Source organism: Agelaius tricolor, unplaced genomic scaffold (genome assembly GCF_023055355.1).
Source record: "Agelaius tricolor isolate 1412-34295 unplaced genomic scaffold, bAgeTri1.0.p SCAF_19, whole genome shotgun sequence".
In the NCBI taxonomy this organism is placed as follows: domain Eukaryota; kingdom Metazoa; phylum Chordata; class Aves; order Passeriformes; family Icteridae; genus Agelaius; species Agelaius tricolor.
The window spans coordinates 1,066,134-1,084,835 of NW_027269279.1; the positions used below are offsets into that span (position 1 = coordinate 1,066,134).

The window sequence follows — 18,702 nt, forward strand, 5'->3', positions numbered from 1 at the left end:
TTGGAAAGTGGGGGTGGGGACAGGAGACGGACCCCGCCGTGCCCGAGGGGGGGCAGCCCGGAGACGGGGCCCGGGCGGGAGCTCGGGGGGCGCTGGCAGCCCGGGGCGGGCAGGGGGCACCGGGGCACAGCGGGGCTCCCTCCTCCTTCTTCCCGTCTGCCGCGGGGCTCACACGGGGCTGCAGCTCCCGGTGCCCGTGCCCTGCAGCCCCTGGGACCGCACCCTCATGCCCAGCGCTGGTGCTGGCCCGCAGCCCTCTGGCCCCGTGTGCCCCAGCGCCGGTTGGATGGAGCCGGGACTGCGCGAGGCTTTGAGCTGGGAACTTGTCCGGGAGGGCAGAAATTTGGGCTGATTTCGTGCGAATGATGTCCGTGCTCTGCCCTGATGGCATCGCGGGGACATCAGCGCCTTGTCCATCCCTGGCCCCATTTCCTATCGGGTTCCTCAGCTTCCTCAGCCCTCGGCACAGCCGGGAACCCTCCGCAACCGTAATGTCTCGGTCATTTCAGCCTTAAAAGTGAAAGGGACGAATGTCACCGGCCATTGTGTCAACAAAAGTGGAAGATGACGCGGTAATGAGCGCTTTATTTACAGAAATAAAGAGGGCTGCTCTTGCCCGGTTTCCGATATCGGCGCCGCAGGCTGCTGCGATGGCCGGGCGGGACGGGGAGCGGCGAAGGGCACCTGGAGCCGGGCTGGGGAGCAGGGGGTGCCCCGGGAGGGGTCTGCGGGACCCCCCGGGACCCTCCCCAGGGAGATGGAGGCCCCGAGCAGCCGTGCTGCCCCCGTCCCCTCCGGCCGCTGGGACCCGCCAGCTCGGTACACGCCACGGCTGCGCGGCGGCTCCCACCGGGGCGTCCCCCGGGCCCGGCACCGGGGAGGGGATCTCCGCGCTCCGCCCGCAGCACCGGGCGGCCCCCGCCCTCTCCTCCTCTCCTCCTCCTCCTCCTCCTCCTCCTCCCGCTGCTCGTCGTCCTCCTCCTCCTCTTCCTCTCCCGCGCTGCCCCCCGCGCTCCCGGTGCGGCCCCCCCGCCCCGCCGCGCCCCGCCCCGGGCGCCCGCCGCCGCCGCCGCCCCCGCCCCCGCCTCCGGAGCGGGCGGGCTGGGCGGGGGGGCTGCACCGTGCCGAGCCGAGCCGTGCCGAGCCGCGCCGAGCCGCCCCCCGCCGCCCCCCGCCCCTCGCCGCGCCGCGCCGCGGAGGATGCTCGGGCCGTGAGCCCGCAGCCGGCAGCCCCGGCGCGGCGCAGCCATGGGCAAGGACCAGGAGCTGGTGCAGGCGGTGAAGGCGGAGGACATCGCGGCCGTGCAGAAGCTGCTGCAGAGGCCCAAGCCCGGCAAAGCCAGTGAGTGCGGCGGCGGCGGGGCCGGGCGGGGGGCGCCGCTGCGGGGGGACACACGGAGGGGGGGGGGCACGCACGGGCACCGGCGTCGCAGCCGCGGGCGCGGCGCCTCGGGGCCGCATCCCAGCGCTGCTCCCGGGGCCCGGCCGCGATGCCGCCCTGCCCGCCCCGGAGCATCCCCGGCCCTTCCCCGGCTGCGGCTCCGAGCGGGCGGGCGGGGACCGTAGACGTGCCGAGGACCCCCGGCGGCGCCCCGGGAGGGGCGGGGGGCGCTGCCCGGCGCGGCTCTGAGCGCACCGGCGGGGCTCGGAGCATCCCCGGGCGCTGCGCGGGTGCGGAGCGCTGCGAAGGGTCCCCTCGCCCGTCCCGGGGCACCCCCGGCGCGGTCGGGCTCCGGCCGGGCTGCCCTCGCCCCGTACCCCGGAGCAACTCCGGACCCTCCGGGAGCCGGGCCCGGTGCTCCCCCGCTGCTCCCGGGGGTCTGGGCAGGGTTTGCGGCCGGGCGCGTCTGCGTGTGCGTGCAGCGAGTGTGGCCGGCCCGCGCGGGAGAGCGCCGGGGCTCGCTGCCCGCACAGCCCTGCGTGTGTCCGCGCTGCCGCGGGCGCGTGTGCGGCTGTGTTTGGGTGCGTGGGGTGTTTGCGTGGCGGTGTGTACCCTGGCATCTGCGTGTTTGGCTGGGCTGTTGGTGTTCCTCGCTGAGGGGGTGTTTGGATGTCGCTCCGCGGGTATCTCCCGGAGCATCCCTGCGGCTGGCTGTGCTCGGCTCCGCGGGTGCGTGGCCAGGTGTGAGGCTGCGGGGGCGTGCGTGTGGCTGTGCGTGTGCGTCTCCGGGTGTACGTGTGTGTAGCTCCATGAGTATCTACTCGCTGTAGGATGTAACTGCTCCGTCGAGGCGTTCCGCCCGGGACTGAATAATTCATGGTGCTGATGCAGCCGCAGGTTTCAGGCCTGGTGCCGGGGACGAGCTGGGCTGCCGGAGACCGTCCCTGGGTATGGGCAGGGACCGCGGGGAGCACTCGGGTGGCTCTGGGTCACTGGGCACACAGTCCCTCCATTGCTGTGCCCACTGTCCCTCTCTGCAGGGCTGGCACTCCCCAAATGTGGGCACCCCTGGAGCTGTGCAGGACTGGTGAGCTGTCCCTTGTCCCTGGTCGTGCAGGGCTGTTTCTGGCCAAGCAGGGCCAGCGTGGTGCCCCATGTCCTGGTGCTGAGCAGGGTTGGCGTGGCATTCCCCATGTTCCTGCTCTGGTGTTGCATCCACCATGTCCACGGTGCCACATGAGGCCAACATGTGTTTCCTCGTGCCATGCAGGGCTGGCAGGGTGTCCCCCATGTCCCCAGTGCCATCGTTGCTGTCACTGCTGAGGGACTGTGCAGGGCAAGAAGAGCCTCCAGCTCAGAGCCTTCTTCATCCCAGCCCACTCCAGACACTGCTGCTGCCATGGCCTCTTGGGGCAGTGTGTGGGTATGGGGACAACGCTTGGCCTGTGCCCAGCAGTGTCCCCACACACCCTTCTCCAGTCCCTGCTGGCCTGGGCACACAGCTGGCGTTGCTGTGGCAACAACCAGAGGTGCTTGAGTGCCACCACCTTCTCCTGCATCCCTGTCCTTCCCAGGGCTCTGCTGCATCTCCCACGGCTGAGCCCTCTGGACGCCAGGCAGGATGGCCATGGGGGCCAGCAGTGTTCCCTGTGCCAGGGCCACAGGTTAGGGACAGGGCACACCCAGTGGGGCTGAGCCTGCTGTTGGGGTGGATGTCACCCCCTTCCCTTGCTGGGTTGCCCATCTCCAGCTCTGCTGGACCCACAGTGCCAGTGCCAGGCTCGTCTGGGGCCATTTCCCCACCGGACCCCACTCTCCCCTGTGGCAGTGGGTGCCACGTGTGCTGTGGGTGCACCCCAGCCTGGGGTGCTCAAGCACCTCTGGCCATGGCAGTGGGGCTGCAGTGGTGCACGGAGTGGGAGAGCAGCGGGCAGGGCTGTCCCCATGTCCCCTCTGAGTTCCGGTCCCACACACGCCTGCGGCGCTCCCCGCGCGGCACCGGCAAGATTTGTAACTTAGCTCTGTTATCTGGATAATATCCTATTCATGTGGGGTTTAATACACGAGATTTCAAAAATCCTTGCGTGAATTAGCACGGGTTGCCATGGTGACAGGGGGCCCGTTTGGTGTGAGTGTGGGCTCGGGCCGGGCCGGCCGCAGCGCACACCGCGCCTGCTTCCCGGCCATCCATAATTGATGAGGTTGTCTGAAAGTTGCGCAAATCAGATGCAGGGATTTGGCAGCAAACTGTTTCCCTCCCTGTCCCCTCCTTCTCGGTGCTACCTCGAAGAAATGTGGTGACTTGGCGTTTTCCCCTTGCCTCCAGCAGCCTGGGATGGGATGGGACCGTGGGGTGTCTCCAGGAGCACTGTGCCCACTGTGCCACCCCTGTCCTGGGCACCTGGGGCTTTGGGCAGTGGGAGATGAGCTGCGCCGTGCTGTGCCATGCAGAGGATCTACAGTTCTGTGGCTGTGGAGGGTTGGAGTGAGCTGGCTCCTTCCCTGTGAGCCCTGCAAGGGCTCATCCACGTTGGGAATGGCTCCTGTGTGGTGCTGCTGGTGCCGAGTGTGGCACCTCCAGCCAAAGGTTGGACCCTCTGCTCCGGTTTCTCCTCCAGCCAGGCTGGGGGGCTCTGTAAAGCCCTTCCACACATGGCAGCATCGTGTGGCCAAGGAGATGTCCCAGCACGTGGCCCTGCAGTGCCAGGACAAGCACCCAGCATGGCAGGAACTGGCTGTGTGGGTGGAATCCAGGGCTGTGTCCTGTGGGACTGTGCTGCCCTCCCCATGCCTGGTCCTCAGTGCCATCCTGGTCCCCCAGGTTGCCATCAGGACTCGTGTCCTGGTGTGCTGTTGGAGCTCTGGGGTCGCCTGGGGCTGGGTTAGCCATGCTGCCTGGCTGGGATCAGGGCTGGGCACGGAGCTCTGCATCCCCTGTGTCCTGCCACATCAGGGGAGCCCTGGGTAACCCAGCCCAGCCTGGCCCCACTGCCCGGGGTGCTGGTGCTGAGGCCTGGGCAGCTCTCAGTGTCCCCACTCTGGCCAGGAGAGCCCTGTTCCTGCTCTGCCACCTGGGCAGGGCTCTGTATCCTGCCCTGTGTGTCACTGGCAGCAGCTCTGGCATCTCAGGGCTTGTCCCATCAGTCTGGCCCTGCTGCCATGTGCAGGGAGCAGGTCTCGCCATGCCTAGGAAGGGACCTCAAAGCTCAGTGAGAGCCCTCAGTGTCCTGCTGTCCCTGGGGAGCCATCCTGGGACGTGAGTGGAGCTGCACTGGCTGGGCTGGGATGTTCCTTCACCGGTGCTCCAGGATTTGGGGACAGTGGGAAGCAGAGCCAGAGCACCTGGGGACACGGGCTCTGGGCAGGGCCTCGCCAGCTGCCTCCTGCCCTCCGGTGTGTCCTCCTGCACAGTGGCCAGTTAATTCTGGGTTTTCTTGCCTGCAGTTGATTGCATTCATAATCTGCTCTGATAACAGTATTTAATAAAACCGGGCTAATATGGCGCAGTTAGGAAATGTCTTTGACATTTTACAATTCAATTTCCATGCAGTAAAAGGCAGGGCAGATGCAAATCCAATTGTGGTGCAGTGCCCAGGGCACACGTGGCCGGCAGCCGCCGGAGCTGCCCGGTTCCCCCGGCCCTGTGGGAGAGCAGGAGCCTTCCCTGGGAGGCAGCCACCCCTGATGGCTCCTGCTGCTGCTCCCTGGGCAGCGGGCAGGACCGCCCTGCTGACAGAGAAACCAGGCAGGGATGAGCAGGTGATGCTCACTGGGGTGCTGGAGCCCCTGCACGCTGCTGCCTCTGGAGCCACCCAGAGGTGCTGGGCAGCACATCTGGACTGGGGGAAGGGGCTGTGGGGCCAGATCCTGTGGCCAAAGAGGTGCTGGGCCCGAGCATCCCCCATGGCATGGCCAGGCACCGCTCCCACGCCTCCCCCCGTGCCCTTGGCAGGGATGGAGGGGCAGAATGCCAAGGGGATGGGCTGGGGCACGGGGGTGGTGCCAGCAAGGGGAGATGTGGGTGCATCCCAGGCGTGGCCCAGGCACGGGCTGTGCTCCGAGCCCTGCCCAGCTTCCTCCAGCTGCTGCCCAGCTCCTCCACGTGTCAGCGGGTCCCTCGTCAGCCTCTGGGGGTTCCCAGCCCGCGTGCAAAGCCTCGCTCCCAGCAGGACTTGGCAGGGAAGCGTGGGCTGGAGTGTGCCAAGTTTCCTTCCAGAGGGGCACGATTGCTCAGCCTGGGGTGGCTCCTCATTCTTTCACATTTCTTGCCTCTGTGCTGGGCCGAGCTGTGCGTGCACACCCTCCCTGCCCCTGCCCCCAGCACAGCCCCCGTGTCCGGGCTGGCTGCAGGGTCCCTGCCCCGCAGGACAGCTCTGGGCACTGGGGACACTTGGCCACTGCCATGGAGGGGCAGCGAGCCACGGGCTGGCGGCTCCGTTCCCAGCTCCCTCCCTGGCCTGGATTTCCTCTCAGCAGTCCCAAATCCACCTGGCTGGACACCAAGCAGCCCTTTGGCAGCCCCTCTGCGGGGCTCTCCCACGGCTGTGTGTGCACCAGGACCTCTCTGCCCCTGTGCTGGGGGTGGCACTGGGGGGGACATGGCAGGGCCAGCTGCACCCAAGGGTGGCTGGGCTGGCACTGAGCAGGTCTGAGTGCTGTGAGTGCCCTGAGCTCCTCTCCACAGCCATCCCAGTGGCTGCCAGGCCACGGTGGTTTCCAGTAGCCAGGCTGGCGTCTGGCTCCTCTCCTCCTCTCTGCACTCTGTTTAACCCTTCCTTCCCCTTCCCAGCTGCTGGGAATGGCTGTGGTCAGTCCCCCTGCCCATCTCGGTGTGCCCAGGTGCCCCCAGCCCCCTCCCCACGTGTCTGCAGTGGCTACAGCAGCAGGGCCTGGGGATGGCAGCTCTGTGCTCCTGTGCCAGGGCCCAGGTGGGTCCCAGAGCAGTGCTGGGTGCTCAGTGAGCACATTCCTGGCTCATGGCAGGTGGGAGCTGTGGCACTGCTGGTGGGGTGAGTGCTGGAGGGGAGGGCCCAGCTCTTGGGTGATACCTGAGTTTGTTTCCCAGAGTGCTGTCTGTCCTGGAGCTGGTGCTGGGGCTGGTGTGTGCTGGGAGTGGTGCTCAGCACTGTTGGGAGAATGCTGGAGAATAAATTTGCTGATATTTAATGGCTGGTGCTGGTCCTGCTGGGCCAGGCTTCCCTTCCAGTGAGTGAGAGGCTTTGGGCAGCAAAACTCAGGAGTGCCTGCATGGACACTGTTGTTCTGCCACTGTTTTGTGCCCTGTCCCTGGCCAAGTGTGCTGCAAGGGTGGCCATGCCCAACAGGTCACCGAGCCAGTGTGCAGCGCTGATGTCACCTCTGCCCTGGCTCACCATCCTGTCCCACACCTGGGGCACGTGGGACTTGCCCTCCTGGTTCTCCTCTTCCCAGTGATGCCCCCCTGCCCGGCAGGACGAGGGCTGGCTCATGCTGCTGGGCTGAGAGGGATCTTTTAGCTCTAATGAAATGTTAATAGTATTTTCCAACTCAATATGGGAGTAGAAAATGAGGTGTTTAACGCTGGGCTCTGCAGCGACAGGAGCAATCAGCCTGAGAAATGGGGAGCTGGGATGCAGAGCTGGCCTGGCCTCTCCTGACAGCCCCGTGCTGCCGGGACTGCTCCGGTGATGGATGGGTCCCGGTGCTGGCACCAGCCACCCGGTGGGGCAGCACTGTGCTGGGAGAGTGTGGGAGAGCAGCTGGCTGGGGGTGCCAGCTCTGCCCGGGTCTCCTTGGCTGTCCCCACAAGGTCACTGCTGGCACCTGGAGAGTGCCGAGCAGGTGGAGGTGGCTGTGGGGCTGGGGTGTCCTGGGGTGCAGCAGGGTGAGGGGACCCCAGCACCCTGCCCTGCCATGGTCTGTGTCAGCTGGAGATGGACCAAGCTGGAGATGGTGCCCAAGGAGCCACCACAGGCTCTGCTCCTCGGCGCTCAGGTGTCTGGGTGCCCCTCCCATGTGCCCATGTGTGCCACTCTGCATCCTTGTGCATCCATTGCTGTGCACCTGTGGGTGCCCCAGCCCCTGTGCACCCTGTGCATGCCCCAGCCCCTGTGCATCCATGTGAATGCATGTGCTCATGTGCATGTCCCAGCCCCTGTGCATCCTCTGAGTGCTCCTGTGCATCCTCTGAGTGCCCCAGCCCCTGTGCATCTTGTGCATGCCCCTGTGCATCCTGTGCATGCTCCTGTGCATCCTCTGAGTGCCCCAGCCCCTGTGCACCCTGTGCATCCATGTGAACGTGTGTGCATGGTGTGCCCCATGCCCCTGTGCCCGTGGCCTCTCTGCTGCCCATGCTGGCGCTGCCTCCTGCCCGGCCGTGGGGCCGTGGGGCCGTGGGGCCGTGGGGCCGGGCCCCGGGCACGGCCGGCTCGTGGCGGCGGCAGCAGCAGCCGCTGATCCCTTCCAGATGTGACTGCCGGAGCTCCTCGAGAGGCCCCGCGGGTTCCCGGCCCGCGGCAGCCGCTGGAGCAGAGACAAAGCGACGGCTGCCCGGCTCCTGCATTGCAGCTGGGCTGTTTACGGCAGCGCGCTCCTCGCAGCCCTGCAGCTCCGCAGCAGCACAGCCCCGCTCCCCGGGTGTGCTCAGCGGCTGCCTGAGCCTCGGTCCTGCCAGCCCCTGCCAGCCCCCTCCCTGTGCCTGCCGTGCTGGGGGCACTGGGGACACTGGGGGCACTGGGGACATTGGGGATACTGGGGACACTGGGGATACCGGGGATACTGGGGACACTGGGGGCACTGGGGACATTCGGGATACTGGGGATACTGGGGATACTGGGGACACTGGGGACACTGCGGGCCATGGGGACACTGCGGTCACTGGGGACACTGGGGGCACTGGGGATACTGGGGGCACTGGGACACTGGGGGCACTGGGGATACTGGGGACACTGGGGACACTGGGGATACCGGGGATACTGGGGACACTGGGGATACTGGGGACACTGGGGACACTGCGGGACATGGGGACACTGGGGGCACTGGGGACACTGGGATACTGGGGGCACTGGGGATACTGGGACACTGTGGGCACTGGGGACACTGGGGGCACTGGGGACACTGGGACGGGTGCTGCCAGCCGTGCGCCTCCCCTGCAGCGCTGCCAGCCCAGCGGGAGCAGTGCGAGGCCTCCAGCTGCACTCCCTGTGCTCCTGGATGATGCCGGCCATGGCCTGGCTGCACATCCCTGCTGCCCACCGCCCCGGCGGTCACTGGCACACCCCTGAGCTGCCAGGCCACAGAGCTGCCCATGCCTGTGCCCATGCTGCCCCTCATTCCCGCTGGGAACGCACCCTGGAGCAGAAGGTGGGCACGGTGCAGCGGCCGTGCATGAGGACAAACGATGGCTCTGGAGGCATCAGGTTTAAATAGAACCCGGGGCCTGTTTAGCTGAGCATGGCTGGGAGCTCAGAGACAGCGCTGCAGCAGCCCCCAGAGCCTCTGATGGATCTGGGCCACCTGCACACAGATGTGCACACGTGTTCACACACTCAGGGAACACCAGGAGCTGATCTGGGCTGCCTGCACACAGACATGTACACATGTTCACACACTCAGGGCACACGGGGAGCTGATCTGGGCCGCCTGCACACAGATTTGCACACGTGTGCACAGGCTCGAGGCACACCAGGGGCTCCCACCACTTCCCAGTGCTGCTGCACGGTGCCGGGTTCATGGGAGGCCAGTGATCACCGCCGTGCCTTGGTTAATGATGCTTTAAGATGCACAAAGATCCAGGTCCCGCCCTGCAGCCAGCGTGGACAGCCCTGCAGCCAGCGTGGACAGGGTCCCTCCTCCCTGGCCGTGCAGAGGGGATGAGGAGGGGGAGGAGCCGGGGAGGATGAGGATGGGGATGGGGATGGGGCAGGAGGGCTCTGCCCCAGGGCAGACGTGAGTAGTGTGTACCCACCTCCGTCTGCTCCCGTGTCCCGAGGAGGTGCAGTGCCAGCTGTGCTGGGATGGATGGATGGATGGATGGATGGATGGATGGATGGATGGATGGATGGATGGATGGACGGGCAGACACAGGTGACAGTGGCCCTGAGCAGCCATGTCCCCATCCCTGCCATGCCAGCCTCGCTGTGCCAGCAGCAGCTCTTTCCAGCCAGGGTGATTATTGAAAATTACCTGTTTGCCACAGGCTGGCAATTAGAGCTCCCTGTAAGCGACACCAACATTCATTTCCACAGAGACGAGTGTGGGCGTGCGGCTGGCACCGGGCACAGCAGGCTCTGGCACCGGGCACGGCAGGCGGCTGGTACCGGGCACAGCAGGGACCGGGCACAGCAGGGACCGGGCACTGGGCACAGCAGGCACCGGGCACAGCAGGGACCAGGCACCGGGCACAGCAGGGACTGGGCACTGGGCACAGCAGGGACCGGGCACTGGGCACAGCTGGCAGCTGTGATGCTCAGTGCTGGTCCCACGGAGCTGGGCACAGCCCCTCATGTCCCACCCATGTCCCCCTGTCACATCTCTGTCCACATCTCTGTCCTGCCCGTCCCTGCTGCTGCTTCCCTGCGTTCCTGGGTGCCCTGGGCCGAGTCACCAGGGAGCCCCTGCTCAGCAGAGCCCCGTGTGGTACTCGGGGGGCTGGCACTGCCCAAAGGGGTCCGGCTGATGCAGCGTGGCTTGGCCTGGCTGCATGGTACCACACGGCAAAGGTCAGGTGAGGATATGGCTTGGGAATACAGGGGGAGAGCGGGGACCTCCACAGGAGCTGCTGGTGGGTGCTGGGTCCCCTGGACAGCCCCAGCCCTGGTGGGTTGGCTCTGCCATGGGTACACCCATGTCCCCTGTCCCCGACTGCCCTGGCAGCCCACAGGCTCAGCCCCGCGCCATCCCAAGGGACTGAAAAGTTTCCTTTTTGTAAAAATAAAAGCATCACAGTGGAGTCCCTGCTGCCTCTTGAAAGCTGCATTTAAGCTGCTTCCTGCAGCCCCAGGGGACAGCGCTGCGCGGTGACTCAGGCTGCCAGAGCCCAGCCAGCCTCCAGTGCGGATTTCACCCCTTCCTGGAGAAGGGTCTGCCAGGGACGGGCATCCGGAGCACCTGTACCTGTGCTGGGCACACGGGCAGCATCCCCCAAAAGTGCCTTGGGATTTGGGGAATGGCTGGGGACGGGCAGCGGGGCACACAGCTGTGGGTGTGCAGCTGTGATGGGCAGTTGTTATCCAGCTGTGGTGGACACTGGGGTGTCCAGCTGTGATGGGCAGTTGTTATCCAGCGTTGGTGGATTCTGAGAAGTCCAGCTGTGCTGACAGGTGCATGTCCAGCTGTGGTGGACAGTGAACATCCAGCTGTGATGGACACCGGGGTGTCCAGCTGTGATGGGCAGTTGTTATCCAGCTGTGGTGAGAGGTGTCTGTCCAGCTGTGATGGGCAGTGAACATCCAGCTGTGATGGGCACTGGGGTGTCCAGCTGTGGTGAGAGAGGTCTGTCCAGCTGTGGTGGGCAGCAGTGATCCAGCTGTGCCAAGTCCTGCCCTGCAATGGCTCCATCCCATCCCAGCCACCCCTTGGCCCCAGGCAATCCCTTTCCCTGCACAACGAGCTTCCCGGTGCATTATTTATACAGTCCCGATCGATCGGAAGATGATAACGGCTTCATTAGCATCTGAGCATGGCCGGCCCCAGCGCCTGACACGACCTTGGCTGCAGGAGTACAAGCTTTTCCCTGTCAGGACCGGCTCCCCGGCGTCACCGTCAGCACCAGCCCCAGCCAGGGCTGCCGTGGCTGCCTCAGTGGGGTCCCCCCTGTGGCACAGGCCACCGTGGGGACCCCATCCTCGCAGTGAGGAATAAGAGACCCCCATGGCAGGGCTCCTCGTGCAGTGCCCGTTGTTTGCGTGGCGCTCGTTAGCAGGGATATAATTAAGAGCAGCTATTTTGGATGCTTCCTTTATCCGGCAGCTCCCAGCGATGCCGCTGCAGGATCCTCCCCCTGTCTCTGAAACAGGCGCTTGCCTTGAATGTCTTCCCTGTGGATATTGGCACCTTGTGGGGTCCTGTTGTGTTTGTGGGGGCACACACGGGGGTCTGGCTGCCCACATGAGCTGGGGAGTGGGGAAGCAGCAGGGATGGGGCTGGGGGGGAGTGGGGTCACTGCAGAGGGCTGAGGGAAGGGATAGAGAGGAAGATTTGGGGGGTTCTCCTGGCTGATCGGCTGCCGCCATGCTGGGGAGGGGGCAGCAATGCTTTCCCCTCATTAAGTAGATGTTGATTTAGTGGAGGCTGGAGCCATCTGCTTGGAGCAGCCGCCTGCTGCCTGCCGGGGGGAGCTGGGTGAGGATGTGCTTCGTCAGCGGGGGCTTGGCCGGGAGCCCCCACGCTCCGGCCGGGCATCGATCGCTGCTGGTGCTGCGCTGGCCGCAGAGGCTGGCGCAGGAGCACGTGAGGCGGTGCTGGGAAGGGTGAGGAGCCCCCTGAGGAGTCCCTCCATGTGGGGCCGCGGCCTTGGACACGTGTGCAGGGAGGGGATGGAGCAGCTGGGCACAGGGGGTTCACTGCAACCTGCACTGGGGCGCCCAGAGCTGTGCTTGGCCACTGGGGTCCCACCATGGCATACACCAGCCACCTGGGCACAGGTGTCTCCATACAGCGTGTTCTGGGATACCTGGAGCAGGGACTGGGCACTGTGATCTCCCTGGGGCATGTACTGGGATTGCTGCTTGGGCATGGGGCCTCCTCATGGCCGTGCATCGCAGTGCCAGAGCTGTGGTTGGACACGGGGGTCTCCTCATGGCCGTGCATCGCAGTGCCCAGAGCTGTGGTTGGGCACGGGGGCCTCCTCCTGGCGTGCTCCAGGGTGCCCAAAGCAGCTGCCAGGCACAGCGGCAGGAGCCCCGGTGACCCTGGGGTGGGGCAGAGCGGGTTCCCATGCACAGGCCCTGCACGTGCCAGCTGCCCGTGCGTCGCCTGCACCGTGGTGCCCGCCGGGGCCGGGGCTGCACGCGGAGCGCCGGGCTCAACCCGAGCGTGATTTCGCTCCTGCAGTGCCTGTGTTTGAGTGAAGGCGTTCCTGGGAGCAGGGCAGGCCGCTCCCGCCGCGCTGTTTACTCCGGCAGGCGCTGTTTATAGCTGGTGTCGATGGCAGACGCTGCGGCTCCCGCTGCACACTGAGCTGCACCCCGCGGTGCCAGGGCCTGTGTGTGCCCCCCTTCCCTGGGGCTGGCATCGTGGTCCTGCCCCAGGATGTTTGTGGGGTGCAAACTGCTCTGAGAACGGTGGAGAGCTGGGCCATGAGACACCAGGGGAGCCCTGTGACCCCACACGGCACAACCATCACCTGAGCAGCCCATGGGGAGCCAAGAGGGGACACTGGGGTGTCCCAAGGATGGTGGTGGGGCTCAGGCTGTCTGAGCAAAGATGTGCCACCCCTGCAAAAGCACCTTCCTGATGGCACCTGCATGGAGAGGGCAGGAGGGTGACTGCAGGTGCTCGGTGGTCCCTGCCCCCCTCCAGTGATCCCAGCAGAGAGGACAGCCAGGGACACACTGGGTGCTCACTGGCAGTGTGGCCATGAAGGAGCTCTGCTCTCCTCCCCACTGTGCCCATCTCCTTTTGTAGCGGATATTTTAATTGGAAGCACTCAGCTCCCTTCTCCCTGCCTTGTTAGCGGAAGAATGTTCCTTGTCATTAATTCCCAGCCATTAATGAGCTCTCCCGGCTCTTGTTGCCCCCAGACTGGCTGCAAATCTCACTGTGGACGTGGTGACCAGGGCAGCCATCCTTCCCTCCTGCTCTGGGAACTGGGGTTTTTCTGAGACCCCAGCTGGGCTCCGTGCTCCAGCTGCCTTCGGCACGCTGACGGCCACTTCCAGAGCTTTAAGGAAAGTCAAACCACTGCATGGCTGGAAGTCACTGACTAAGCACTTGGCACGGGCAGTGATGGAAGTGCTAAACAGATTTTGGCAGCCGCAGCCTCTCCTGCAGGTGCAGGGAGGAAAGATTTGCCGCTACGCTGCGCTGGGGCCATGGTGGTTTGGTGATGCCGAGGGTGGCATGTGCCTGGGGATCGCCATCACCACTGCACCCTGATGCCTGGGCACTGCCCCGTGCCAGCCCCTGGCTGGGATCAACCCGTGGGAAAGGCCAGGCCCTGCAGACAGTGTCCATCCGTCTGTCCATCCGTCCATCCGTCCGTCCGCAAGGCCCCATCGCCCGTCTCGGGGCCCGTCTCGGGGCCGCAGGCTGGAGCCAGCGCCGGGCACGGTGCCGCTCCTGCGCCCACGGCTCCTTTTGTCCGCTGGCCCTGGCATCCCTGGGGGCAGCTCGGCCCCTCTCCTGGGAGCTGGCTCCTGGCGCGGGGAGCAGCGGAAGCGGCGCTGGGCTCCTCTCCACAGGGCTGAATGCGCCTTTGTTGGGGACGCTGGCGGCAGCGCGGGGCTGCGGGGACTGGGTCACTCCCGGTGTCACAGGGGCTCTGCCCACCACTCATGGGCAGCTCTTCCCAGGGGAGCACGGGGATGCTATGGCAGGGATGGGATCTGGGGGCTTCCGTGCCATTCCTGTCCCTGCCCACACCCTGGGGACCCCAAGGTGTCCCTGTCCCTCTCCAGGCACCCTGCAGTGCTCCTTCTCATCCCACATGAGGCACCTCAGCTGGGAGGAGAGCCTGGGCACCTGGTGGCTGGAGGGTGGTTGCTGTGGCTCATGGAACCTGTCCTCTGCAGCTGTCACCTGTCACACTGGGCTGTGTCAGCATTAGCAAATGTCCTGCAGCTCGGACACCTGGGCAGCCCTGGAGTGCAGGGGGCAGCCATGAGACAGAGCCTCTGTCCTGGCCACTCCTGGGCCCGTCTGTGCTGCATGGCCTGGGCAGGGCTGGCTGAGCCCGGCACCACTGCCCAGGTTTGAGGGTTGGGGATGGACACAGCCACCCCTCCTGCTGCTGGTGCCCTCTGAGCCCTGTTTGTCCGTGCAGAGGCTCCTGGGCTGTGGCACAGCCTTGTGTCCAATCATTCAATAAACACAGGGACACTGACAAGGGGACACCGTAGAGGGGGAGAGAGCAAGGCCACGGCCAAGGCGCACAGGGAGTGTCTCTCTGGCCCCACATTCCCTTTCCCTGCCTGAAGCAGCCCCTTCCAGCCAGCTTCTCCCAACAAGAGAGAAGCTTGTCCCTGGCTTCGAGTGCCTTTGCCCATTCTCCCTGCCAGGCCATGCAGCCTTTGGGTCCTCTCCCATGGACTCAGGGCTGGAGCTGTGCTCACTGTGTTGGGCTCAGGGGCTGCTGTGTGGGTCCCCTGTGGGGCTCTGCCGTGCTGCTCCCGCCCTCCTCTTCTTTCTCCTGCTCCCGCTGTGGGAAGAGCAGCTCACTGGAAAGCCTGAGTGGCGTTTTTCGGGTAAATCTTATGTAAATCTGGCTCCATCCTTCCTCGTGCTGCTAATTGGATTGCCCCGGCGCGGTTTAATTTCCCAGGAGGGTGGGGAGGGCAGTGCAGGGGGGGCTCGGGGTACAGGGGAACCTGCTGAGCTCTGCCCGGCAGGGGCTGCAGGGGCCATTCCAGAGCCTCAGCCAGGTGGAGGAGCCAGGGGGGAGCCCTAGGAGAGAATGGGCAGAAGCTGGTGCCAGGAGGGGCCCCCGGGCTCTGCCACCTTTAGCAGGGACCCCCACCCTGAGCCTCCTCCTGCAGGTTCAGGCAGCCTCACACAGCCCCTGTGGAGCTGCAGGGAGCCCCAGCCTTGGTAGGCAGGGAAAGCTGGAGCTGCCACCACGTCCCCTCCCTGGTGTGCCCCGTGTCCCCGCACCAGCCACCTCCTCTAACACCCTGTCCCCTTCCCTCCCTTCCAGAGCTCCTCGGATCAGCAAAGAGAGTCAATGTCAACTTCCAGGACACGGACGGGTGAGTGGGAGTCCCAGCCCGGGTGTGGGTGCTGTGGGTGCTGTGAGCAGGGGGTGCCCCTGCTGTGGGAGTGCCCAGTGCCTGTGTGCCAATGCCAGGCTCTCCGAGCTGCCAGCCCCAGGGCTCTGGCCCCATTAGCCCACATGGCTGAGCCCTGCCTGCACCCAGAGCCGGTGCTGGAGGCAGAGGCAGGGCTGTGCCCACATCCCACCACACTTTTCCCAGCCCTGGGGGGCTCCTCGGGAGCTCAGCCCTGTGGGGAGTTGGGTGGGAGAGCTGTGACCCTGCCAGGCATGGGTGATGCTGCACAGCCACATCCAAGGGGCAGGAGCAGCAGAAAGGGGCCGCAGACCACCCTGCTAATCACACTAATGAGGCTGCGGGGAGGCAGCGGGGCCCTGCACAGGGGATGCTGCCGTGGGAGTGCTGCTTGTGGGGCTGGGCAGCAGCTGCCCCCGGCTCCCCCCGCCCTGAGATCCCCCTTGAGCAGGGCAGCAGCACGATGAGATGCCACTTGTTCCCTCTGCTGTGCCAGGGCAATGCCAGGGAGAGCAGCAGAACAGGAGGCCATGCCCTGGGGATGTACGGCCACAGCAGCCCAGCTGCCTCCTCATCCTCGTCACCAGGGTGGTGGCAGTGGGCATCCCCTGGTACCTGCCAGCTCATCGCTGTGCCAGGGGCAAGGGGGCACCACCCCCGGGGCCACCTCAGGCTCGGCAGAGCCAGCAGGCCACAGCAGGGCTGAGCATCGTGGCAGGGCTGGGGAGCTGCAGGCAGGGCCCAGCTCGTGTCCGGCTCCTGGAAGGTTCAGAGGGTGCTGAAGCTCAAGGGGAGCAGCCTCCAACCTCCAGCACTGCTCCTGGAAAGGATCCCCCAGGATCCAGGCTGCAGCCCAGCTGTGCTCCGCTCTGTGTGAGCTCTGCTGGTGTCCCCGTGAGGGTGAGCACCGTGCTGGTGTCCCCGTGAGGGTGAGCACCGTGCTGGTGTCCCCGTGCTGGCCCTGGTGCCCTGCTCCCCGGCTCGTGGCTGAGGTGGCCGGCTGGGCCATGAGGTGCCCGAGGGAAGCCCCCGAGGCAGCCCTGGGGCAGGCTGCGATTTGCACCATCTTGAGCGGATCTGAGCAGGGCGGTGGAGCGGAAAATGTTGACATTTCCCAGGCAGACGTTGGGGATCGGCCTCCTGTGCAGGCTGTCTGCTCACATCGCCGCTCCCCGCCGGGGATGGCAGCCACAGCTCCGTGGGCACCGCCGTGCCTGGAGCCTGCTCCCCATGGGATGGGTCCCCCGGCTGGGGCTGGGGAACAGGGCCAGGGGGATTGTCACCCACAGCTCCATGGGCACCAACAGGGCCAGGGGGATTGTCACCCACAGCTCCATGGGCACCGGGGAACAGGGCCAGGGGCATTGTCACCCACAGCTCCATGGGCACCAACAGGGCCAGGGGCATTGTCACCCACAGCTCCATGGGCACTGGAGAACAGGGCCAGGGGCATTGTCACCCACAGCTCCATGGGCACCGGGGAACAGGGCCAGGGGCATTGTCACCCACAGCTCCATGGGCACTGGGGAACAGGGCCAGGGGCATTGTCACCCACAGCTCCATGGGCACCAACAGGGCCAGGGGGATTGTCACCCACACCTGCCCCTCGGGCACGGGGCAGCCACTGTCCTGGGGGCTCCCATGCTCTGGTGGTGACACTGGGGTGGCCCTGGGGAGGGGATGGGGATGCTGTGCAGGGCCAGGGCCCCGAGCAGTGGCACAGTGGGTGCCAGCGCAGCCGCACGGAGGATGCCGCTGCCGGGAGCACAAGTAGGTCAGCTCCTGGCCTGCTTCCCAGGCGGGAGCCTCTGGGAGCTGCCGGAGCAGAGCGGGTGCGGGGCCGGGGGCTTTCCCCACCCCACAGCCCGGCACCGGGCACGGCAGCGCTGCCATCTGTGCTCATGGCCGCACTGCTGGGGCCAGCCTGGAGCAAGTGGGTCACTGAGGAGGGGGCTCCCCGGTACCCCACCCTCTGTGCCTGCCCTGCCCAGCACCTCCAGCCCGGCGGGGTCTCAGCACTCCCAGGCCTGCAGCAGCTCTCACCCCAAAGCCCACAGAGGGATATGGGGTGGCTTTCCTGGGGACATGGGCACATGGAGGGCAGAGCAGGCCTGGGTGCTGCAGAGGTGCAGGTCGGAGGCCGCGGTGCTGGGCAGGGCTTGGCAGGGCCGTGAGGGGACAGTGGCCCCTGACACCAGTCCGGTCCCCAGGTTCTCGGCTCTGCACCATGCGGCACTTAATGGCAACACAGAGCTCATCTCGCTGCTGCTGGAGGCACAGGCTGCAGTGGACATCAAGGACAACAAAGGCAAGTCCCGGGTCCCCTGCCCCGTGTCCCCCGCAGGCTCTGCCCGCTGCCTTGGCACATGGAAGGCTCACAGCTTCTTGCCCCTGCAGGCATGAGGCCCCTGCACTACGCGGCCTGGCAGGGCAAGAAGGAGCCCATGAAAATGGTGCTGAAGGCAGGCTCCTCTGTGAACATCCCGTCGGACGAGGGCCAGATCCCCCTGCACCTGGCAGCACAGCACGGGCACTACGACGTGGTACGGAGGGCACGGGGCTGGCAGGGGGTGGTGCCACCCCTCCACCCCTGCCCTCACCGGGTCGGGGTCTTGCTTGTCCCCAGTCGGAGATGCTCCTGCAGCACCAGTCCAACCCCTGCATCATGGACAACTCGGGGAAGACACCCCTGGACCTGGCATGCGAGTTTGGCCGGGTCGGGGTAAGTTCTCGCAGGGCTGGGTGTCCCCAGAGGAGGACTGGGAGGGGACAGGGGCACTCTGAGGTCCCAGGTGGGGACAGGGGCACTGTGAGGTCCTGGGGGGATACAGCAGCACTGTGAGATCCCAGGGGGGGACAGGAGCACTGTGAGGTCCTGGGGCAGGTGGCAGGGCACAGGGATGGCCGGCATGGGGGTGTTTAGTGCCACTACCACAGGGGAGCTCTGGCTGCTGGCAGTGGGGAGGCAGGGGCCAGGGGCCAGGGGCTGGGGGCCGCAGCCCTGGGGGGCGGCCGAGCCGCCCTTGCAGCCCTGCTCCGTCTGTGTTTGCTGAGCCAGGTGGTCCAACTGCTCCTGAACAGCAACATGTGCGCGGCGCTGCTGGAGCCCAAACCGGGGGACACCACCGACCCCAACGGCACCAGCCCCCTGCACCTCGCCGCCAAGAACGGCCACATCGACATCATCCGGTGCGTGCCGCGGGCAGGGGGGGCAGCACCAGCGCCCCCCGTGCCCCCCTGACCCCGCTATCCCCCGCAGGCTCCTGCTGCAGGCTGGCATCGACATCAACCGGCAGACCAAGGCGGGCACGGCGCTGCACGAGGCCGCGCTCTGCGGCAAAACGGACGTGGTGCGGCTGCTGCTGGATGTAAGGGCCCCCCTCGGCACCCCCAGATGCC

At 66.2% G+C, this 18,702-nt stretch overlaps 1 protein-coding gene across 2 annotated transcripts in view; it reads left to right on the forward strand.

Moving 5' to 3' along the window:
- Nucleotides 1–964: 964 nt before the first annotated feature.
- CASKIN1 (CASK interacting protein 1) overlaps nt 965–18,702 on the forward strand; it is a 31,145-nt gene continuing 13,407 nt past the window's right edge. Inside the window, exons 1-7 of one of the 2 annotated variants that reach the window (XM_071444790.1) lie at nt 965–1,342; nt 15,213–15,264; nt 17,514–17,611; nt 17,701–17,846; nt 17,930–18,025; nt 18,362–18,492; nt 18,563–18,671. In XM_071444790.1, coding sequence (XP_071300891.1) covers nt 1,249–1,342; nt 15,213–15,264; nt 17,514–17,611; nt 17,701–17,846; nt 17,930–18,025; nt 18,362–18,492; nt 18,563–18,671 — 726 coding nt within the window. In that variant the 5' untranslated portion in view covers nt 965–1,248. The remainder of the gene's footprint in view (nt 1,343–15,212; nt 15,265–17,513; nt 17,612–17,700; nt 17,847–17,929; nt 18,026–18,361; nt 18,493–18,562; nt 18,672–18,702) is intronic. The other variant, XM_071444791.1, reaches the window with a different exon arrangement.